The sequence below is a fragment of the Leptonotus elevatus genome, chromosome 1 (assembly GCF_054856555.1).
Source record: "Leptonotus elevatus isolate MCC_2025b chromosome 1, RoL_Lele_1.0, whole genome shotgun sequence".
Taxonomy (NCBI): Eukaryota; Metazoa; Chordata; class Actinopteri; order Syngnathiformes; family Syngnathidae; genus Leptonotus; species Leptonotus elevatus.
Genome location: NC_141239.1, coordinates 51,878,216 through 51,903,470, shown reverse-complemented (window position 1 = coordinate 51,903,470; position 25,255 = coordinate 51,878,216). Strand labels below are relative to the sequence as shown.

The following is a 25,255-nucleotide window of genomic DNA, read 5'->3' as shown; positions in this document are numbered from 1 at the left end:
AATGGAAAAATAATTCGAGATTTCCTTCCACATCTTCATCTCTGCAATGGCAACTTCTCGAGCAACATGAATTCCTCAATAAGACACTGACTGGCGTTCAAAGGCCATCACATTAAATATACAAATTCATGTATTAATATATTGTAATTTTTCCCATCGTCAAATTGCCTTCAAAAGGCCATTCCTATTACTACTGTTACTTAATGCTGTTACTTAATGATGTCATATTTAACGTGTTGTTGCGACTTTCGACTTGTCCCTGTGGCTGTTGCCACTTGCTCGCTTTCCTGGAATCCAGAAATTACATCTACATATTGACCCTTGGGAAATTTATGGTCAAGCTGAATTCAATTTGGAATTAACAAACTTCAAAGCTTGGTTTGAACAATTGCCATCCTCCAGTGTTGTTTGGTTTAATACCAGGGAAGCATTCATACTTTAACCTTTCGGTACGGAACGTAGGGACAGGTTGTGAGTAGACGGCATTGTAATAGCCTCAGGTTTTTGTTCTCTGTAAACACATACAGTGCAGCTCAGCCTGTGGTTAGTGGACATCATGGTTAGCAATATCCTAGGCGCTATGTCAAACTTGTTAATTCACTTGTAAACACTGCAGCACCAAAAAATAACAATAATGCAAACGCAACATCAAGCAGCATATCTCCTAAGCATTTGAGCAAGAGTAATAACAATTTCCATGGATTATTTATTATTAGCTAAGTAAAACTTGAACTGTATCGTTCATTTCTGAAAAAGAAGATATTAATTTTTAAAAAGAACATATTTAAGATGGGATAAATCATTAAATAATATTGTTTACTTTTATTTTATCCATTGTTTTGTATATATTTCTGAAATATGTTCCTTTTAGTGAGAGATAAGCAGTTTTGTGTTTTGCATTTTGCTCACCGAATATGAACCGAACCGTGACCAATTCCTGATTTCTGGCTTACCGTTGCACCCCTCACTACTACCTTACACCCTGATGGACCACACACACTCCATCCATCACTACCAATTTGGTCTACATGTCTAAATACACTCGCTAGATGTTTCGTTATATACACCTTCACAGTACATTGGATGTTAAGATTTAATCACATGAGAGGCGCAACATAGAAAATAGAACATAGAAATTGAGCACAACTGAAAACTGCAGCCACAATGATAAACACAGTTTAACCAATTTAACTTGTCTGACAAAATTGGGCAGCACCTTTGATATGGATTTTTTTTTATAAATTCTTGTCTTTGGTCTAAAATATTTTATTTTACAACAATGCATTATTATGATGATGAATATTATCATTATTAATATTATTATTGAAATATGAATTTTTTGTGTGTGGCCACAGTTGTCCATATATACCATAAAAAATATTGCTGCAAAAAGGAAACAACATTTTCTAATAAATCTGTTGAGGTGTGCTTATTTATGTTAAGTGCTGTAGTGCTATTTTAATTTCTTTACATTTTTTGTTATTATAACCAAACCAAACTACAAGAAAAACACTAATGGCATCCCCATGAGGAACCCATAACAACTGCATTTGAGAAATCACTTCTATCCATTCTTCCTCACAACAGTGAAAACTAGCTTAATTTCATTGAAAATGAAAATATATATTTCATACACCTCAATAAATAGCTTTACAGATCCTCCAGGGAAGAAAAAGAGTGTGTATTGTTTCACCAACCCATTTCTAATCTTCCTAATGTGGGCTTCCATGATAGATTTGACAATATCAACATTTTGAAAAGTGACGGCATGCAGCAAAGAAATATTAGACAGGCAAGGAAGGACAACTTGCCATCGTTTCAGTTTTTTTTTTAATTATTTTGTATGCTGCAGGATTTGTCCACTCCTGCTAGCATAATCTTACATTGCACTCATCTTGATATGTTTCCCAAAACTTGAGAAACCTATGACATCAGCAGCGATAATCACAAAAGGTTCCAAGAATCTGACTACACTGACGAGCATATTTAACATCTTTACCAGTTAAATTGCACATCCGTGAAAAATATTAAGCGTGTGCCTGTACATGAAGGCGGGAGAAAATTGAATGAGGCCTTTTCTTGCAAAAGGGCCTAGATCAGAGCTCCTAACTATGGGATTTGGTGCTGTTGCCTTTCTCCCCCTGGAGGGAGTAATTAGGTTAGAGAGGACAACTGCCGCATTGTTTTAACAGAGGAGGGATTGTGCGGGCCAAAGTCCCACCAGCAACGTACGTCCCTCACAACAAAAATGCCAAACGGGTTCTGCACAACTCGGACACACACATACAAATACACAAACAAAAAGGCAGAAATCTTTTTGGGTAGTGGTGGTTGCTTCCTCTGTTAAAGAGGAGAAAGTATGTCTTTTTATGAAGCAAAAGCTGCAGCCTATGAAATGTCAAATATAGTCCAACAGTGTCAGATATCCTTTTGTGTTGTTGCAGTTGTGGTATCTGCGTCTTTGCAGGATGAAGGTTTCTTTTGTGCAACTTGTGGAAATTGAAGTCTCTCCTGTTTCCAGAGGCTTGGCAACACAAACCGCTCTAAACTCATATAATATAGTTATGATGCATTTGCATTCCTTCCAATCCACTGGGAAATTCAATATGCCTATATCGTCTGTTTTAATCACGCTCCGCTTCAAAGGAAAGGGAGAACACAAACAGCAACATAGTCTGTTTTAAATACTTTTCAAATGTGTTTAAACACGTCATGCACTGATTGATTGAGAGTAAATCACACTAATTGTGCGGTGAGATAAAAAAAAAAGATAGCGTGGACTCCAGTCTAATATGATTATGAAAAAGAGTGTGCCTCCATCCTTCCCGCCAAATTCCCTTTTTTTTTTAATCTCTTTTTCCTGAGCTGAAAGGGAGAGAAATAACACAGTCTTTAAAACAAAAAAAGTTTTTCCATTTCATTCTCAAGGCCTTCAGCTCCTCCAAGTATTAAAAAAACATGCACCTTTGAATTCCCGCCCACACATCCCTATTCACTTTCATCGTAAATCTCCACAGCCTGGCTGCAATATTCGGTCAATTTGTGGTCCCTACATGACTCTTAACTTTTCCTTCCTCTGAAATAGTTTTATTCAGGTGTGCACAATGAAAGGGGAAAAACAAGACAAAACCCAAAAGCGATGACCGGGTAACAAGTATGCAACCGTGACAGGCAACTCTTGAAGCGCTTCCACAGGTGGTAGATGATGATGATGATGATGATGATGATTGCGCTTATTCCAGATGATGACTATAATGAGCCCAGTTTGAGTTTCACTAGGATTTTATCTCAAAATGTGGTGGCGGAGGGGACTGACAGCAGCTTGACCGCCAACCACGCATCAACACATTTATCTCCGTATCCACATTTAACAGAATATGTGGAACCTTAAAAGAACAACACAATCCAATCCGGGACACTTCACAAAACTCTATAGGTCATTATTGTTTTTTAAAGAGAAGTTAAGTACGCTACAAACAACTAAAATAAAGTAAAACGACTCACTTCCTGAAGACGCCAGAAACGGAATACTGAAGTAACAGGAAGGTGTGGCAAGATGTTTTTAGGTAAAATGTATAATCCCCCCCTTTTCAAAAGTATTGTCCAAAATTGTTGCTGGAATCTGAAAATATTTGGGCTTTACATCAAACATTGAATATAGGGCAGGAGACCAACTGTTAGCTTTTTATTAAATCTGCATCTGACACACAACTTACAAAGAAGTATTACCTGTAACAAAACGTCAAAACAGTTCTAGGCAAGCAAAAGTATTGGGACAGATTGACTTCAAATTGACTACAGTGGAGAACTTGATTAACATGACTTAACATAGAATTCCAAATCGTTTGTTTGCAATAACTTTCCATTCCCACTGATGACTGTTTTTTTTTTGTTTTGCATTTTCATTTTGTGATGCTTTGTCAAGCTTTCACAAAAGCTTTGTTTTGGAAGATTACTCGCTTGAGCTCCACAGGGTTTAAGTCTGGAGATTTACCAGACCAGTCGAAAACCTTCCATGCCTATGTTGTTTTTGGCAGGCTGTTTTGTGTGTTCACCAGTGTTTTGTTTTTCTTCAGTAGATTCTGAGTGGTGGTACTTGATGTTTGTGCAATGGCTCTGATAGATATTGCATCTGATCCCAACTTCGCAATTGCTTGTTTTTCACTCATACAGCTCTCTGGTTTTCATGTTTGTTACACCATTTAATTAGTATAGAAAGTCAAACTCTATACTAAATATAGACATATAGACATTATGTATTGTTTGAATCAAATGAATGCAACAACAACAAAACATCTGTCCCAATACTTCTGTTCACATAAAAATAGGTTCTCTATCTATCTATCTATCTATCTATCCATTGATCCATCCATCTATCTCTCCGAGTTGTGCCTCAGATGCAGATGTAAATACAGATCCCGGAAATAAAAGCTGAACTTTTTATCTCTTGTCCGTAGTCAGCTTTTGAGTCAACAGCAAGAAAAAATAAGGAATTAGCCCATTCAGTGTAGCAGTTTGTATTGTTTGTTTAAGTGTTTAATACTCAACATATTTCCCTATGAAGTACAAAGAAAGACAAAATCATACAAAATAAAAATAAAATAAATGTGCCGTGTTTGTTGTCAAGTTTCTCGGAGCTGAGTGTCACAAGACCTGCTGATGACTTGTGCGACTTCCCCGTATGGATGGCTCATCAATCTACAGTGACAAGTGTGACATTTGAAGCATTTTGGTTGGACATTCAACTTTGGAAGTTCCTGTGTACCGGTACATAAATAAGGCGAGTCAGTAGCCGACAGCAGGAACTGAAGCAAATTTATGAACTGTCGTAATGAATGCTAGAAGCAAAGACTCTCAAGATACAGATAAATCTGATCAATCTTTGCTTTTTATCTCAGCGCTGCAGCCAAATTCTCACTCCGCACTAAAATTTCCATTGAAAGATACAACTTTCCACAGATCTTGGAGCTGTTTCTTTGGGCCTAAACAGAGCAGAAAGTTTATATCTGAACTTGGGCCCAGAGTATGGTGCTGCTGGAGCAGGATAGTAGTTACTGGCTGCCTGAGCCAAAGGGAGAAGCCACAGAGTTGTGTTTGAGTATAACCCTGAGCCCTCCTTGGCCTCCTTCATACAACTCTCACTCTGATCCTTAAAAGAAACAAAACAAGGGTCTATTTGGCAAATCCCAAGAACCATAAAGCGAACACTCAAAATGCCCAACAAACACACTTCCACAGTGCAAAAGCTCCCAGCCCAGTGCCCTTCGTTTGCTCGCAGCTGCCACCTCTCCTCAGAGTTCAACTGAGGTAAAGATATGTTATATTATGTAACACAGTATAGATTTTCCACCCTTGGCCTTATGCCAGCTTCCTGCTCCAAAGAGCCAGCGCTAGCACTTAGTTCCCTGGGGTGACAGCTAGTCTTTACCGGACGGGGTGGCCCTCCCTGTTAGATACACCAACAGAGAATAGAGGTAACGTGGAGAAAATGGAAAACAATCAAGCCTAAGAAAGCAAAAGGAGACAAAAAACAAGCATGCATGCAGCGACAGTGTTGCATGTCATTCTTTGTCCTCACTTTTGCCTACCAAAAAAACAACAACTCCCTTCCCCATCCACTTAACGTCTTGTTTCCCAGCTCTCAAAATCAGGTCACAACTGTTTTCATTACTGTTTGACTCGCGGGTTCATAAGCCTCCAAGCGTCAACGTTCCTCCACCCGCCCCCAAGACAGGAAAATATTTTCCTTCATACATTAACCCAATAATTGCCTTTCAGTAGTCACTTAATGTTTCTCAGTGAAGAGTTTAGAAAACATGAATCAAAAGCTGCCATCTGATAACGAGTCAATGTGCGTTTGCAGTGCACATTAAAAGCCTTGCACGTGTGGCGCAACACACCCTGGGCTGTGTTTTGGAACGGACACATGAGGTCATGCAGGATGATGATGAAAACTTTTGGAAAGTCGCACCGCAATCAGCGAACCAATCAATGCCTCTTTCTCTAACCTCAACTTCAACTTGGAGCCAAAGAAGTGGTGAAAAGATGATGACTGCTTTGACATTAATTGGTGGCCTGGATGCGTTCTGTCATCCTGCTATGACTTCTCAGTCTCAAGCACAAACTGATTGTAACTGCCTCTGCGGGTTTCACCAGGTGCGCAGTAACCAACTCAACTGTAGATGATTTAAGGATAATCAATTAGTTCATTCTAACAAATCGAATCTTGGATATAAGCTTTTTGAAGTGCTCTCTCTGTATGTTCACCCTAAATGCAATTGTTGATATAAATAGAGCAATGGAACCAGAGACGACCACAAACGCATCGTCCAGTATAGAAACTGTAGCTCTGTGATTCCCAACCAAAAGCTATTTGTGGCCCAAGGGAGTGTGTCTGCATTTGCTGGTCTGGATAGATTACAGACTAGCTTGTTTAAAACAACAATGAGGCATAACAGTTTTTTGGTTTTGTATTTTTTCTCTCTCCATGCTGCACTCCCTAACAAGAACATAACATAAAACTCACGCAAAAACATGCATGGAAATTCGATCGATCTTGCATACATATTACAGAGTCCGACAGCTATCTTAAATTGAAATGTAGTGACACAAGAAAGGAGTGATATTTGCCATCTCCAGATCTGGCAAGTGGTACGGATTATCCGTATTTTGTTTTGGAAATCACGGAACGCTGCTATGTTACGTCTGTATCATTGAATATTACGGATATTGTAAAAAGCAGGTGACTCCGGTGACATAATGCGTCAAGCTAGCGGACGAGTCCAACATTAGCCGAAAGCTGTTGATGCTAACCCGGATCGCTGCTATTCATATCAGTGGCGAGGAATAAGGGCAATGATACAAAGTCTTACCGGAATATTGGGTAAATGTGATCTACGATTGGTGTGATGTGTACACGAGTGGTGGGATGGAATGCGGAAAAGAAGGCAAGTAGGAGATATGAGATCGGGTGTGAGTGTACAGCAGGCGCTGACCTACAGCGATCGAAATTATATTTTGCCAACACAGTGCCGTCGCAAATTGTTGTCCTAACCATTTGCTCCCAAAAACATATAAAAACGTTCTATTTTAAATATGGCCATGGTCCCAAAAACGTATTTATACGGTTTTTATGTTTTGTTTTATTGCCAGATCATACAGAAGGCTTTGATGCAGCCTCTGAAGAGGTCGCTTAAAGCAATGGTAGTTATTACAAAAAACGATCAGCAAATGGCAGCAGAGTATAAGAGATCAACCAGGGCTATGTTGCAAAAAGTTTTTTCCAGTGTTTTGAACAGATTTGTGAATAATGATGAAACTTTGCTATATTCTAATGCTAATTGCTGCAAAACGGAAACAGAAAGAAATTTACTTTTTTTTCCTGATGAAAGAAGAGACTCTAATGTTTCTTTTGGTAGGTCCCATGTTTTTATAGCAATAGAACACAATATTCTGTGGGCCTTGAAAAATCAGTCAAAATCCAGTAATACAGCCGTGAGCAAAGGGGGTTGCGTCTGTGAAAATGGCTGGGAGTGAATGAGTTAATATGTATTGATTTGAGGAACCGCTTATCAAGACACCTATATTATATTGTTTCATAAAACATACTAAAATGTATCAAAATTGTGTCCCATATACCCTTAAAGCAGGAGAGAATTATTACATTTTAGAAGCATGGTAGACAAATTGAGCCAAGGCAAAATGTTTGAAGAGAAGGCAGCAGCAGTCGGACTGCCAGAGACGAATACAGCTCAGATTTCATCCAGATTAATCTGGAAGCTTTGTAATGAGGGGGTCTACTGTATATATTTAGCTGTTGCAGGGAGATATAGGTCAGACAGACAAGCAGGCCAGGCCAGACAACATGCCCCGTTTGCCCACACTGAAGTGACCTTGATGGGCCGCCATTGATCTGAAACAACAACTCCATCTATTTCTGTCGACCGGTGGCAGGCCAATAGAGCACGCTCCCTGTTACGCACAGTGAAACCCTTGTCTTCATTGTTGGGGGGAGATCTTTAAAATTCAATTATATTCAGTTTGTCAGAAATGTGACTGATTAAAGAAAGCACAGAGGGTGAATTACTGTCAACATTTGTTCCTTTTGTTGATACTGGCTGTTGTTCAAATGTACTCAAAGCGAGAACAAAGCATGCTCGCTAGCATTTTCCAGGCTGTCCATAACACAATGCAAAACATTTTTTTATGTCACAATGATTTCATAAAATTACATTTAAGGCTGGATGTATACTGCATGGTTCAAGTGGCACAAATCCCATGTTTTTGCTCTCCAGCAACAATTCTGACATGCGTCAGGGCAGCAAGGACCGAAAAAGAAAATCATGACAGCTGATATCCTCAGATTTGAAACCAAACTTCCAAGTGTGGACAATTCAATACACAAAAATGCTAATGTGGTACTCTGTCAATTTGAGCTTGACGTTATCAAAATACCAATTGTATACCAAGGTTATTTTAGCTAAAACTAACAAAAAAACAAAACTAAAATTCAAAAGAGAATTTCGTCAACGAAATAAAATAAAAACTAAAATGTTTTTTTTTTAAACGAAAACTAACTGAAACTACATTTTATTTTTACAAAACTAACTAAAGCTAACTATAATTATAGCAAAAACGTCCTTCGTTTTAGTCTTTGGTTATAAATTTGCTGTGGTAGATTTATTTTTATATTAACCGGAATAAGTACATTTGAAAGTGTGTCACACAAAAGTGACATCATCTAGCAGCAGCCAATAGAAAAGCAACTTCAGATGACGTTGCTCCCATGGTGTTTTTTTAATATTTTTTAAATAAACTAAAACTAATACTGAAACTAACTAAAACTAAACTAAAATAAGCATTTATGAAATAACTAAAACTAATAAAAACTAACAGAACCACCTTGAAAACTAATTAAAACTGACTAAATTTAAAAACCAAAACTCAAAACGAAATAAAAACTAACTAAAATGAAAAATTCCAAAACTGTAATAACGCTGTTGTATAAATAATGTAATTCATAGTCACTTAACAAGTTAACAATAAACAATGAATATAAAAAAAACGTGCCATAATATGATCATGATTTTTCTTAGAAAGAGACTTATTTTGAGGAAATTCTAGTTTGGGATCTAAATCGAATTTGTTTCTTTGTTAATTTTTCGAAGCAGATTATTCCCATATGCCTCCAAATTAGATCAACGGGACTCCAGTCCCATGACTTTATCTTAATTTACACTCAAATATACTTTGATTTCAAAATATTTGCATTTGATATATATATACAGCATAGAAAGCAAGAAATACATCTTAATCTGAATAAGGTCGATTTCATTTTTGCTTAGTTGGTCCACTGTAGTTTCCACTGTCATTTTATTTCAATTGTCACTTTATTTATTTCAACGAGCATTAGTAAAGCAGATGAAGATGAAGACATGTTTTTCAGTTCTGATCAAAAACCCTGCATCTTCCACGCTAATCTCTTTAAAGGAGTCTTTGTCTCTTATCTTCCAGGTTCACTTTCAACGCTGTCAAAACTCATCCACTGGACTTGCTCGCAACCTAGCTCTCACTTTCACTTTGGACAATATATTAAGCTCGAGAAAGTTGCACATTTATTCCACTCCAGTCTCACAGATACAATAACTAAAAAGAAGAAAACAAGTGAGGCCTTAGACGACGGGGCGGTTGTAGGTTCCACACTGAAATCTGAGCATGTGCCTCATGGTTAACTGTATTTGTCACAAATCCAAGCAGCCCCTCCCTCTTTCACACAACCATGGATGATTCCATCCGTCATAAACAGCACGTGTGCGTCGCCACCAGCACCTTGTCCTCAGTCGCCCAGTCGGATTGGACGTCTCAGCGCTCCAAATACGCACATAATGGCTGCACTGTTATTTAGATTTATGATTCAAAATCTGAGGAAAGAACATCCTGTACTGGCGGCTGCAGCTCAGTTATGACGAAGCGCTCAAATATTCACCACTGAATTTCTATTTTCTGGTACTGGGACGCTTTGTGGAGGCGGCTTGTGAGCTGACACCCCCTGTTTTCGCTGTTCTCATATTGTGTACGCTAACTATTTTGTCTTGCCCTGTATATGGTAGCTCAATTATGTAATTTAGCACTTGTGTGTGTGTCCAGTTGCCATGGCAACAGCACAACATATCGCCAACCGCAGAACCTCACTGGGCCTGTGGGCAGCGCCAGGGTTGTGCCAAAGACTAATCCAAGCCAGAGGTGACAGGAGTGAAGGGAAAGGGAGACACATGCAAAATCACACACACACCAGTGTGAGACTACCTCCACTCAGTCACAAGCACACAACTCTGGATATCCTCCCATTCATTTTGGCTGGAGCCTCCCGTGGCAATCGCGGTAGGAATCCATTCTCCACGGATGCTGGGACAGCTGTGCTGATATTGAATTAGACGCAGTCAGTTCTGCCTCACTCTGTGTGCAACGAAAGATAAAAACTACATGCCACTTCGTTCAAATCTATACCACCCCTGCCAAAAGCAGCCAGTTCACCTTTGTTTTGAGGTGGTTCTTTGCAAGCAACTGACGCCAATTCTGTCCAATCAGGCCTCCCTCCCTAGCAGAAAATTTATATTACAAATGTGACATTTATCAAAGAAATATGAATATGCATATGTTATTGTATGCACATTTATCTCATTTTGCCCATTAAGCCTCTGATGGCGCTAATAGTACACAGGTGTGATTTCAAACTATATGTACACACCAGACAAGAGTTTAGTCTGTATTGTGGCTGTTTCACCAGTAAAATGTCTATCAAAACTGCCAAAATCTATAGTGGAAAATATGGCAAGGAAAATGTATTTATATCATCAGTTATCTCCAACTCTATATCACAAATCTAGAGATGTTCAGCAAGAGAGGTTAGCTTTTTAAAATGCACAATTTTGTTTCTGGTTATTTGCTCAATTTAATGTAGGGCCCTAAAATGGATCCTGTGTCAATCTTCAATCTATTGGGTTGGCAATTGTAAGGCTCTTTTTTTTCATCTTTAATCATTAAACTGTGTTTGGGAGCCAGGCTCTTGAGTCAGTTATATTTGTATTGTACTTAGCAGAATGCCACAGGCATCAAAGATAAGGATGAATGTTTCGCCTAATATCTTTAATCGGCAGTAATCCCAAAAAAATCTAATCATTGTTTTTAGTGTTCAATACCACTTTTTGGTTACCAGTTCAAGTACTTAACTCTTGAAAAGGTACTGTCGATACCAAGTGCCGATACCACTAGTAATTTTTATACATAAAATTTCAAAAAACAATTACAGATCATTTTAAAGAATGATATATATATAGCATGTTTCTTTAAAATTGCATAATATTAATGGCACTTTTCTATTGTTCTAATTCCTCATTTCTAGTTCATGCTCGTAAATCGGCCACAGGAGGGCAGCTAATACTGGTATTGGCCACCGTCGTGAGTACCAGTACCTTGAAATATTATCCGAGAGGATACCAGGTATCGGTACTCGCCCATCCCTAGTTTTTTATTTCTATTTTTGAAGCAAAATTACCTTTCCGATTGTTCTGAACTCCTGCTTCCATGTAAGGATGCTGCACAGAGAAGTTGTGTCATTGGGGAGCTAAGCTTTCCATAATCGAGTCTGCCAATGAGTTGACACTGAATTAACAGCACCTCTGCTGGTTGCTATAAGTAATGCATTAATTTTCCTTGCGGCAAAGCAGATTCATAAACACCTAATTCACTCCACACCATTTTCATCAACTCATTATGAAATCATTTCTTATGAACATTCCTAGTTCCTGATACAAAACATAATAGTTGCATTAAGGAGTTTACTTATTTCCATTCAAAGTACATACTATGGTTGTCCTAAATAGGCAAAATTTGAAGCTAAAAGCACACCAAACCCAACAGCTGAAGCATAAACAGACAAAAGCGTATTTTAAATGTGGTGGCCTGAGTGCAAAGTGCGTCATGGATGGATAAGTGAAAAATAACCTTGCGTCTGGCATTTTGACCTCCTGCCATCCCATGATAAGGGCAAACGATATAACGCCAAGTGTATGCCAATCAACAGCAAAACAACCAATCAGGGACTCTAATTTCACCATCCACTCTTGCGCAACTTGGTTATGAGGGATCACCATCGAGCAGTCCTACCTAAATTAAAATGAGTTAATTGGTCTATCTACAGTCCAAAAATCTGACAGGCCCCTTTTCCACATAAATACCCGTTTTTGGTGTGTACATGGACACAAGTCAACTCTGTGCACAACTGAAGCAAGAAGCTAATGATGCGTTTAAAAATGAAACTAATGATATTTTCCAGTGAAGACTATTTTAAAGCAAGGCTGGAACCTGGCACTAAAGGTGTTAAAAGTGTTGAATAAAATGTTTTCAGTAGGTCTGTGCGGGCGTTTTATTCGGAACCATAAAACCTTACACAAAAACTACATTGTGCGTTTGGTGCAAGAACATGAAATGGGGCTAATCCACTGACATCTGAGAAAACAAAATACTTCATTATCAAAGAAGATTTATTTCATATTATGGCTCCATTCCATCAATTTGAATTCACTAAAGAGCTGTTAACTTCTTTCCCAGGTCTAAACTGCAACTAGGTGAGTTTTGAGGCCACATCTGAAAACATCTTTTGTAACGTCACCATGTTGATTATATTCCTGTAAATCATAGTAAACTATGTTTTCTCATGCTTTCTCAGGCTTGCCACTCTGAATAATGTTTTGCTGTTTTCTTTCACAACACTGCTCTCTAACAGGGTGATAACGTCTGCTGGGGATGGAACCAAAATACAATACATCCTCTTGGAGCAACATCGAAGTGTTTGCACTAGACTGGTGCCACAAAGCTATCAGTTATCTCTCTATATATACTGTAAATATTTAAAGTGCATACACTACATTGTGCAGTATATGAAGAGAAGCTGCAAAAGTATAACGTTTCAGGTCATCTGTACTGCTGCATTAATGAATGAAAATCGAATATGTGAGGTTCAGTTCTATAATAATAATACAGCCTGGATGGAAATTTAATACAATACAACCCAAAAGCACAAATTCAGTTTTTACAAAGGATATGATGTCTTATCAAGACGCAATGCAGTGCTATACCTCTACAAACAAATACTCAAAAGGTTTTATCATGGTTCCAAAATTGGCTTGTGGTTTATGGTTTTATTTTCAACCGGTTTTATGATCATCTCGGGAGCTAAGATTACTTTTGCATGGGTCAGAAGCATTAACTCCATCCTAGATGGAAAAGCTTAGATGATGTGGCAGGACCGACTAGGTTTTTATTGCTGCAATGTGGTCAAACCCTATAAAGTAATACCACGTGACAAGCTAAAGAAAATATAGACAAACGTTAGTGCTTTTGTGCATGACTCTATATCATCCCTAGAGATTATCACACACACAAAAAAACATTTTATCAAGATAGAATATAAATAAATAAAAAACTCTAATGCTGAATAAATAGGGACAGGACTTACCACTAGGGCATTGTTTAGAAGGTGAGTAGGATAATACTTTAGTGTTGAGAGGGTGTTAAGAGGCGAGGAGAGCAGGGGGTCAGCGTCCAGGCGGGCAGAGGGGGCAGAGGGAAGGAATCAGTTAAAAATGCCGCACACGTGAAAACAGTGTGACATGACAACATCACAAGCTTTACAAATTGTGCACACATTTCAAAGTGCGGCAACATTCTAGCCCACAGCTGAAACATTTTTTTTTTTAAATCAACACATAAGGCAAAATAAATAGTAGAATCAATTTAAAAGTACTTCATGAAGGCCATTGTGTAGTCCGAGCTACAATGCAGTTTGAACGCAGAGTTGGAGATTTTGAAAAAAAGCCGCGCAGGCACACACACACGCACACACACTCTCACACTTTACTTCCACAGACCAAGGAGCAGCACATGCCCCATTGTCCAAATATCATTCATCACTGTTAATCATTCATCTGTTGATGACTGCTGCAAGATTCAACATCAGAGCTGGAGTTTTCTTTACTTATTAACAACAATTAAACAAACAAAATGTGTTGTCTGCCTGCTAACGGGACTGTAAGAAAATTCTCAATGCGTGTGTGCAAGCAGCAAGTGAAAGGAATATCACATGTGTTTTATTTTCAGTCAAGCAATGGTAAATGTACAAAGTTCTTAAAGAAATAAACATGCCTCTGAATATAAGCATTTACATTAAAATATATAACCTGATATGGACTGTAGATAAATACATAATCATATGAACACATATTTTACAGGCAATAAGTACTAAATAGGAATCGTATTGTGTCTCGATTCCATCTCATTACAAAGTATGACTCGCCTCTCTGACTCAGTCAACACACTTAGCAGCCTATTCTATCTCCTTGAGTACAATTCAGATTTAAAGGAGAAAAAAATAATTCAAAACACAAATCCCCTTTCCCTTTTCTGGCGTCACCAAGAGGACAAATTGCCTAGTTAATATTCTGAAGTGGAAACCAGACTTAAGATTGCCTGCATGACAAAGACGCTGCAGAGAACATTTCGCCATCACCTCAAGTAGAAGTTAATAGTAACAAGTTGTTCAATAAAACCGCTGTAAAATCAGGAATAAATTACACATCACTGGCAAAGCTAATGAGGGACAAACAAGTCTACTTAATAAAATTACACCTAAGAACAGCAGAAGAATGGACACAATAATTTGCAACACACTCAGCATCATACTGACCTGAAAAGGGAGGTTTCACTCAAAACAGAGAGGAACTATATGAAAATGTAGAAATTACATATATGACTTTTTTTAATGCATTTAATTTGCAAGTGTTTTACAATGGAGAAATCCTTTTAGTATTAAAATGTTATTTTTGTAGATGAAGAGAGCGATATTTGCAAGGAAGTCTGGATTGGTCTGTATGTCTTCAAATTGCACAAAATAATAATAATAATAATAATAATCATCATAATAATAATAATAATAAATAATTAAGTCAGTTGGAGGTAAATGCTCTCTCTCTCACACACACACACACACACACACACACTCACACGGGTATCATACCTGCATTGCAGAACAGTTTTTGCAAAATATCCATAACAAATATATATGTATATAATTTACGCAGCTCAGAAAATGGATGAATACATTTCTGATATATTCACAGCGTGTCTTTATGTAATTTGAAAGACGCTGAAAGGATGTTAAGAGCAACGAGCAACTTTTTTTTTCACTCCTTCAAGGTTCGTAAAACTCGGCTTGGTGGTTTCTGCGTAATCTCGGAGGCTGACAAGCAAGCCAGAGAGGGAAAACTTCCTCACAGATGTTAACAAAATGACAGTTTGAATGTAGTCGTTCACAAACAACCCCCTTTCATTTTCCCGCGTGCGATATCTACGCGCACACATACAAACACACACGCGTACACACACTTCTATGTAAAATAGGAACTCATGAACTTGATCCAGTGCGCGTCAGATCACGTGTTGCGTTCAATTGCTAAACATGCAAATTGGCAAAAGCAGTGTGCCGTCCCAGAGAAAAGTCAACATACAATGTAAGAGGATGCGGACCGACAGTAAAGCCATTTGGGATGCGCGTGCACACACGCGCGCGCGCACACACTTTGAGAGAGACACACGTCCACACACTTTCTCCCGCTCACAGTCCCACACGCTTTCCTCGCTATACCACCGCTAATATTGAACTCCTAAATGCAGTCTGTGTAACCATGCGCTCTGACGCTCTCCCCCTCCTGTTTACGATCCCCTCCTTCTTTTTGTATGAAATACATTTGGGGATAAGCGCCATTTTCTCTTCCCCACTCCAAAAAAAAGAGAAAAAAGAAACGGCGTATGACTCCCGGCAAAAAGGAAAGTATTGCAACGCAACTTTCTGGGAGCTCGACTCAAGCACAAGGAAACATTTTTGCCCAAAACAATCTACAAGGCAAGCGCAAGCAAAGCCGGCGTTCCCCGTTAACGCGACGCAAAACAACGGAACAAGAGGAGGCAGTTTACCTGTGTCAAGCAGTACGGGGAGTACATGGTGATTTTTCACACAGAAGAAGCGGAGAGCTTATTTAAATTGGATGGAAGCTCGGCGTGGTGCTGCATCGCAATCGCTCGCCGTGCTGTTTCTCTCACTCCATGCTGCAAGCTTACAGTAACCCCGCCTCGAACGCTTACACAAACTTTCAGGGAAAAAAGTTTGCCTCCCACCCTCTTCTCGTCTTTGCAGGACTTCCAACGCTGCGTGCTTCACATTTTGTGTTAGACTCGCATATGCGGTCAGAAATATATGAAATTAAACAAATGTAATATCCGTGCATTTAACGGCTACGTCATTGCTACATGGCAGCGGCGTTCACTCCAGTTGCGTTCATTGACCCTTCGGATTTGCAATGCAATAATCGATTGGAGAACCATGATACGCAAACGTATCATGAGAATAGAAGCACCAGCTTGATGCGTGTACAAACCTTCACAGTTTATGTTGAAAGAACCTGGACTCATACAGTGGTGACGCATTAATGCGCAACCCAGCTTTACACAAATATGTCAAATGTTGTTTTGAAAGTGTTTCGTTGCAGCTGCTGATGCAATCATTTCACCCAGGCTCCGCTTCGCTCTGGATTTTACACCTTCATTCATTTGAGGGTGTGTGAATAGATGCATTATTTCATGAAGTGAAGACTATTTATCCACTGAACCATTTTTCACCCCGTTCAGAGGCCACAACTGTACTTTTCATGTGAGGCCAAGCCAAACAGTCAGCATTCACTGGAGTTGAAAGGGGAAATAATGCCAAATGCCGAGGACAGACATATAATCAAGCAGTATCAAAATACCGTCGAGTAGAAATGTGAGCATCGTTTTGTCATGCACGCACACACACACACACACACACAGTAGCGACTGATTCATCCCATAAAAAAAGAAGAGAAAAAACAGAGAGTGAAGTTTCTTGGCTGCGATCCCGAATGTATGGTGGAAATTTTGGGTGGGAGTGAAGTCATTGTAAAAGAAGAGGAGCTAATTTGGGGCCTGACACTGGAGTCCTGCTGATTTATGAGGCCTACCGCTAGTGTGTTTAAACCGCAAACCTGCGCAGGTCAAACAAAGAGATTTGGGCTCTTTGAGGCCAATTACTGCTCAGTCACACCAGGGTCATGGGGTGCAAGTGCAACCCCCCGCCCCCACAAAAAAAAAAAAGTCACTCCTTGCCAAAAACAGGACATGATAACACCCAATTCATACCTGAAACTGTATTTTTTTTAATTCCTCGTTTCATGCGAGTTCTTTAAAGCAGCACGGGTGCAAAAGGTTACGAGAGTGGCTGAACACAGATCGTAATCCTTCAAATGAGTCGGCTTGCACGAAACACATGCGAGCGCTCCTCAAATGAGCCACGCATTTAGCGGTGGATGCGAGTAAATCTCTCATTAAGGAGCACATGCTAGAGCCATATGCTTACACTCGCTGGGTCTGCCGCGGCTCGGCCTTTTTCACACAACGTGCATAATCGCGGCTGCTCCAGAACAAGACCAGTTGTGCAAGCGGAACTGAGCCTTTCAACTACTGTGTATAAATCAAGTATAGCGGCCTAAGGAGAGGAGTTGGGTTGAAACTGGTTGGTAAAGGATGGAAATGAGAAGTTTGCCTAAACACACTGTCTGATATCACCGGCAGTATAACACCACACCCAGCTGTCGCTGTGGTGCAAAGGGGAGAAAGCGATGTGTGGTTGTGGCGGCTGGCTCGAGTCGAGGTCTATCTGGCGTTGCTTTAAGTGGCTCCAAATATAGAAGTCATGACCTGCCAAAGACTCTTGACTGGTCAGAGAATCTGTCCAAAAATTGACTTCATAAGTCAATTGTGTCTGTAACTTGACTACTTGAAGTGTTCGCAATAAATACATGTCGTGCGTCAGAAAAGTTCCAGGGCGGTCGACAGAAAAGCTCAATTTTAAAGCCAAACTACAAACTTTGAGTTTATGAGGGCCGGACGATAAACGGGCACTTCTACAAAAACATCCTGCTACATTTGCTATGTTCAGCGTGCGAGTAGAGGTGTGAGTTGTGGCAGGACCCGTGGCGGCTTCACATATGAATGTATGCGTCATTATCACATATGCACAACAAATCAATGGTTAAAGTGCAACTCAACCCCCAAGCAGACTTGTGCTCCACCCCTCACTAATATATGAAAACGGTGCTCAAAGGGGGCGTTGCCTGGAGAACCGTTGGGCTTGTACAGTGTTCCCTCGCTATAACGCGGTTCACTTTTTGCAGCCTCGCTGTATCGCAGTTTTTTGTGTGAAATTTTGCATTCTTTTTTTTTTACAGTAATGTACCCATTTTATAAAAAATTATGAAGGTTTGAACATTGAGAATGTTTAAACAGGGGAGAAATGTAAGAAAATGTAAATGCCTCGATGAGAAAAGTGTAGAAACTTTGAGGTGAGGGGTTTTCGAGCCTTAAAACATTTATAATAAATGTAAAACATAAAGCTAACTACTTTGCAGATTTTATTTATTGCGGGTATTTTTTGTAACCTAACCCCAGCGAAAAACGAGGGAACGCCGCAGTGGCAGAGCGACTACGTCAGATTCAAGAGTGACATTGGTAGTGTTTGTTCGTCCAATGAGAGGACAAACAGCCAAATTGTGTTTATCCCAATGTTTAACCAGAAGATGGCGCCACACAGACGGGTTTTGCCCCCAAATTCAAGATTTAAACAAACATGCACTAAAATGTCAAAATAATGGCCAGGAAATGTAGACAGCATTAGTAGACACCCGTTTATACAGTTTATGAGCTAAAAGAAAAAGAAAAAAAAACAGTTTATTTGGCAGCGAGTACCTCTTTAACTAGTTTTGAAATCAGAAGCCTGAAAAAAAAAATTGATCAACCATTTTTATTTAAAAGGGCGATTAAAAAGATGCTTTCAATACCTCAATGTTATTAAAAGTGAAGAGAATTTCCAATTTGACAAATTTTTTCGTAATTTTTTGTTTTGCCTTTGTGGACCACAGATCATGTGGGCGGGGGGGGGGGGTATGTTTGTGTGTTATGTTTATCATTGTGGTTAAAGTTAGCAGTGATGTACACAGGGCTGGAGTGGCACAAAAATGATAACTGGACTGGCCGCTCTCATTTGTGGGCCAGTTTCTTGGGGTAAAATGTAGGAAAATAATCATTAAAAAGCACTGCGTCGGCCCCAAAAGAGGCCGGCCCACCGGGGATCTGCCCTTTATGCCAGATGGCCAGTCCAGCCCTGGATGTACATGACAGAGCATCACAGGTACCTCGACTTGCTAGGTTTTTTGTTGTTGTTGTTGTAGTTGTTATGAGCTGCTTGGTTGATATTTTTTTTTCTTAGTATTGCGAATGATCTTCAGTGACGTGGGGGGCAAAAAGCACAACAGTCGCGAATTTATGAACGGGACAAACAGTTATACGCACATCTACAAAATGAAACCATTTACAAGGAGCATGGAGTAGACACTAGCACTTAACTAACCATGTGGTAAATGCCCAGCTGGCGTCAACACTCCTGATGTCACACACTAGGCCACGCCCCCTTCAAGGCTCATGTCACACAAATTCTACAAAGTACAATGTGTGCTATGTGTACTGTATGTGTTGTGTATGTCTGATTTAGAATTTACACATAAGTTGATTTCTTTACTTTCTTTAATGTTATTTATTTATTATATTTTGCAATGCTTACAACATTTTATAATGTCAATACAGCTCTTGGGTTGGATCTGGTTAGCTTGCTAGCATTTGGTCATAAACCTGGTACTGCCACTGCTCATTTTATAAGTAACCATATTTTTTGTTTCTTTCAAATGATCATAGAAATGTTTGATGAAATCTTTTAACAACAATATTTATGTATCTTTTGTTTGAAATTTTAGGCCATGACATGATTAGCAATGAGGCTGCGTCATCCTCCTTTATTAAACCAATTGACACATGTGTGAATGCTGCAAGATCGAAGCATTTAACCCACAGTGACGAGCAGTCATTCATCTGGCACCGATTCCAAAATACGCAACTTTTTCCACAGTCTGGTCAAAGGTGAGCTAATGGACATAAAAGCGATGACGTCAAAGCATGACTTGAAAAGCGGTTTCTGATGGGATCCTGCTAAGAGCCTCTAGGGGGCATAATTGCATAATAGCCAAGAATTGCTATGATGTGCAGTGATGAATGAAGAAATAGTAGAGCTGGCGGCAGCCTTTCTCGCACATTTTGCTAGTTTTATAGATGCAGGTGATCACAGGTAGAATCGCATTGACGCCCTCCTACCAAAAAAAAAGCCCGCCCCTACTAGCCTTGCACCTCAACTACAGCCATCATGCTTCATCTCTGTACCTCAAGACAAATAATACTCTGCAGCAAACCAGATTCTCTGTGAGACTTGGCGTGAGTCTAAACTCCGTGAAAACAAAAGGCTGTGGCCTAAAAAACCTGCGGCTCCCATCTCATTAGCAATCATAATCCCAGTCGTCTTTCTCCTCTCAAGCCTTCACTCCGTTTCGATCGTTTCAATCGCCATGACTAGCGGAAATTAACAGCTCTCTCCCTTGAAATCTTTGCTGTTCTTTTCACATTTTCATACAGCATAATTTTCATTCCTGGGGGCGGGGGGGGGGGGGGGGGGGGCGGGGGGCAAAGAGGGGGATTTTTGTGAAGTTGCAAAGACCCCCTTTCCGTTGAATGTGCGTGTGGACTGCAAATAATGATTGTAATGGCTTGCAGCTGACTTATAGTGCTGTGAATGACATTATAATTGGGGCAATTACCAAGAGCGTGAACACCAACTGTCTGTCATTGTAACAATGAGTAATGACTCACAATAATAATAATAATAATAATAATAATAATAATAATAATAATAATAATAATAATAATAATAATGCATACCCTGTATGAATCTGATACAACAAAGCATTCAGGCATCCCAGGACCTCTGGAGGGTTCTTCATTCAACAGAAAGTTTTCGGTTGCCTGAAATAATAACACAGCAGTTATTTCTTCATAAACTGACAACTATGCAGAACTGTGCAAAAGTATTAGGCCACCCTTTGTGTTCTTTTTTTTTAAAGCTTTTTTACAGCAGTCATTCTGTCATGGATATAAATGATAAATGTGCTGACATAACATTAAATTTGATTTCTTCTTAGCGTTATGTTAAATCATCTGATAAATAGTTAAAACTACATATCTAATGATGGCCAAATATTTTTGCATAGTGCTGTTGAGCAGCTGTTATTATGGCAAATGTTATGCATGTCTGTTACAAACTATAAAAATTATGAAAAGGTCCCACCACATCTAATCACATATCATTTAAATAAATTAACTTTCAAATGCACCCCCCACTCTCACTCTTGCTGTCTCTGTAAGATGAGTGGTGTGAGTGTGTGGCCTGCCTGCGTCCATGTGCTGTGCCCATCACTCATTGCAACTTGAATGGGGAGCAAAATGTTTAGCTGTGGTGGCAGCACACAATACTCCAGTACAATGGCATTTCCTGTCGCTGCCATTTCACCTGCATTGCTCACTGATTCAGCAAAAATCTTTCACACACACGCACACTCGCACAGATTCACGCACGGTACACATGCGCACATCAGCCACATACACAAGCCATACGTCTAATTTATAAATATACTCGAACCCTGGTCGCACTCAAATCCGTTCATCATAGTCTCGAAGTCATGCAGTTAGATAAAGTATCCAACAGGAGCATTTGAGGGAGGTATCGAATCAAAAAGGCATTCTTTTATGTGCAGTGTTTTTGTTTTGTTATTTGTTTTGTTTTTTACCTCTAACAGCTCAATAGTACAAACTACTTTAAAAAGCAGTGTGGAATAGGCAAAGTATTAATAATTTTTTTTTAAATGTTACCTCTTATCATAAGAGAAGGCACAATACTGCCACCTACAGGACACATATTTTCAGCCTTGGCGGAGGTTTGCCTTTCGCTGAGGGCTTTTGTGTTTATTGGTTGATTGTTTTGTTAATTTAATATTCAAATGTTTTATTCAGGAAAATATCTGAATGTTCTGAACTCCTATATGAAGTATAACACTGCCGAGACAAGGACTTGAAGCTCGATGCTGATATGATGCTGTTCTCCTTTCGAACAGACAAGTGAATTCTTGCTGTACCTATGGTGATTACAGTCAAGTGTGGGACATTGGCCTCAATTGCATCAAGACGTGATTGGCCAATGATCAGTTCAACACAAACAGTAGAATTCCCAACAGTCACGCTATTGTTGTAGAGTGATCTGTGTGCTGTGAGACATGTCAATCTTAGAGTCTGAATGAGAATCAGTTTATTTATTTAAAAAAAAAAATTTGTTTTTAAATAAAATAAAAATAAAAATTATTATTATTATTATTATTATTATTATTTTAATCAGCTGAACCTGGTAAGAATTTGTATGTTGTGATATTTCAACTTATCTCACGCAAAAACAAACATGCGCCAAAAAGCTAAACAAACACAGGTATACAGTATGTGATAGCTAGCAAGCTATGCTATTTGAACTGGCATGTCACATAAGCAATTTTTAATGGAATCAAAACAGATGTTAGGTCACTTAACCCTTTACATATGGAGACACGTACGCATGTGCATACTATGACATGGGATTGCACTTGAACAAATACATGAACAGACACATACATAAACACACAACTATAATAAGTCCCAGACTTTGGCCAACCCAGCTGCGGTTTGAGAGACACAGGCTATTCGTATTCGGGCTGAATGAGAGGTTGTAGCTTGAGCCTTTTCCCTTTGACTCTAACACAGGAAGGGCATCTTCTTGTGTGAATTTACTGTGTTTGTTTGGTAAAAGGTCCGAATGATTAGGGCAAGATCAACATTGGTTTTGTAAGCACAGGCTGCCTCGCTCGCAATGACTTGAGCGCAAGCCACATGAAGCGATTGCACATATTTAAAATTGGAATAATCCGAGCGACTACGAAAACATTGCTCATGGCAATCGACCTCAGCATCCATCCTCTCTTGTCATCATCAATTGGTGGGATAACACCGGAGGGAAACCATTTGAAACCATTTGTCCCACTAAATGGTGCCCTTGTCAACTTCTCTGGGCTTTCTTTTAAGCTCCTAAACTGGCCGGTCCAGCTGAGGGATATATTTTACTCTGTTTATAATCACAGAGTAGCTCAAAAGAAGACAGACTGGCAATTCTAAGTGCCTGTTTCTGTTAAGAGTTTTAACACTGAAAAATGACTTGTGCACAACAAATCTGGCTCAAGTATGCTAAAGACATATTTTACTATAAGTATACATGAAAGCGGAAACAGAATAACTTACCAAAGCCACTCCTTCTATCGCCAACTATCTAGCAACACTCATGGAGGGCTATTGATTATTTGCGTCTCATTTGATGTAGCTCCCTTCAGCAAAGGCCTCCTTTGCCCCCGTTCCCTCCCTCTGTCATGTTATGATGGAGCATGCTATCGGTTTAATGAAGACTCTAAATAGTAATGTGACAAGTGACCGCCCTCATGGTGGAATTTTACCCCCCAAAATGACTATGTGCTATTTAAAGTCGCGTTTTAAGGGCAAGTGAGGCTGTTCGGAATGTCACGGTAATTTTGACTGACCGCTTGGAATTTCTGCCCGGACGAGCTTTTTCGTGGATACTTTATCTGGAACTTGCCAGCCAATTGGACAACAGGTTCCCCGGGTAGCAGATGGAAGTAAAGGGTTGAGGAGGTATATTGGGGAATAATTAAGTTGTAGTATTTTATTCTTACTTGAAAGTGGTTTTCTATAGGCAATATCACTCTAAAAGGCCATTTTATTCCTCACACATACCCCACACACAAAAAAAACCTAAATTTCTCTGAAACCCATCATGTAAGTTTCAAATGTATTTGTGTGTGGTACTCAGGCTGAAGCAAGGTAATTATAGTTCATGAAAACTAATCAAATTACTACATCTAAAATTTAACTAAATAAGATAAAAACAAGAATGCTTTAAAGAAAAAAAAGATAACTAACTGAAACTAAATGTATACACTTAGAAATACACTTAAAAAGTAACTAGAGAAAAGTTAGACAAGTAACTAAAACTAATTCTACAGCGAAAATGCCTTTATTTTTGTCTTTGTCAATTAATTTCTTAAAGTGGAAGTCAACCTTGAACATTTCTTGACAAGAATATGTTAAATGCAGCCCCACTAGTCTAAACATGACATCCTGATTAATATTACATATGAGTTATGCAGTAAAATCCAGTCATTTTTATCCACCTCAGGGGGCAGCCATTTTGTCACTTGCTGTCGACTGAAAATGACATCGAAGTTGCCCAGGTCTCAGGTAACAACCAATCACAGCTGACCTGTTTTCTGAAGCTGCGCTGTGATTGGTTGTTACCTGAGACCTGGGCAACTTCGATGTCATTTTCAGTCGACAGCAAGTGGCAAAATGGCTGCCCCCTGAGATGGATAAAAATGGCTGGATTTTGCTTCTTAACTCATATTCCACTAACGCAATATTAACCAGAATACCATATTTAGACTAGTGGGGCTGCATATAACATATTATTGTCAAGAAAAAAAGGGCTAACTTCCCATTTAAATTCTTACATGAGCTTTTGACTTTGTTCTAAATGTCTTTTTTTCCCCCCTGGCATTACTGTACGGCCGCTTAGAAGAAGAAAGGGCCAATAATTGTTTTGGAACTATAGTCTAATTTATTACTCATTACATATGGTAACCTTTTTTTATATTGTACTCCACAAATACTTCATAGTATAGCGTATATTAAATAGTATAAATTATGATATTTAAATTTTTTAACTAATGCTAAAACTATGCTAAAACGAAGTATTACAGCAAATACAGTAAAATGGTATATTGTTGTGTGGTCAGTAAGCGTGTGTCCTGCTCCTCCCCTTGCCTTGTGCCACTTGCCCTCTCGGTTCCCACAGATTGAAGTGCACTGCTCGGTCTACCTTTCCTCATTATGCCTCTAAAGCAACTCCAAGACACTTCTGATGATGAACATGCATGTGAGACAGAGTTGATTCACTGTCATGTCTTAACAGACACACACCCATGAGATTTATTTGCTCAGTGTGGGGCCACACCCTAATCGCTATTACGCTATAAATAACCATGATGACTTTGTGACTGTCCTCACTTGCACTATGTTTCTACAGGTGTTTAGCCACTTATACCAC

General features: G+C 39.2%; 1 protein-coding gene across 8 annotated transcripts in view; it reads right to left on the bottom strand.

Moving 5' to 3' along the window:
• nfixb (nuclear factor I/Xb) overlaps positions 1-25,255 on the bottom strand; it is a 151,911-nt gene that overhangs the window by 104,137 nt on the left and 22,519 nt on the right. For 4 of the 8 annotated variants that reach the window (XM_086068760.1, XM_086068786.1, XM_086068891.1 and 1 more), the window contains exon 2: positions 20,947-21,030. In XM_086068760.1, the coding sequence (XP_085924886.1) occupies positions 20,947-21,030 (84 nt within the window). Of the gene's footprint in view, positions 1-13,516; positions 13,553-16,029; positions 16,383-20,946; positions 21,031-25,255 lie in introns of those variants that run through there. The other 4 variants (XM_086068779.1, XM_086068810.1, XM_086068819.1 and 1 more) reach the window with 3 other exon arrangements.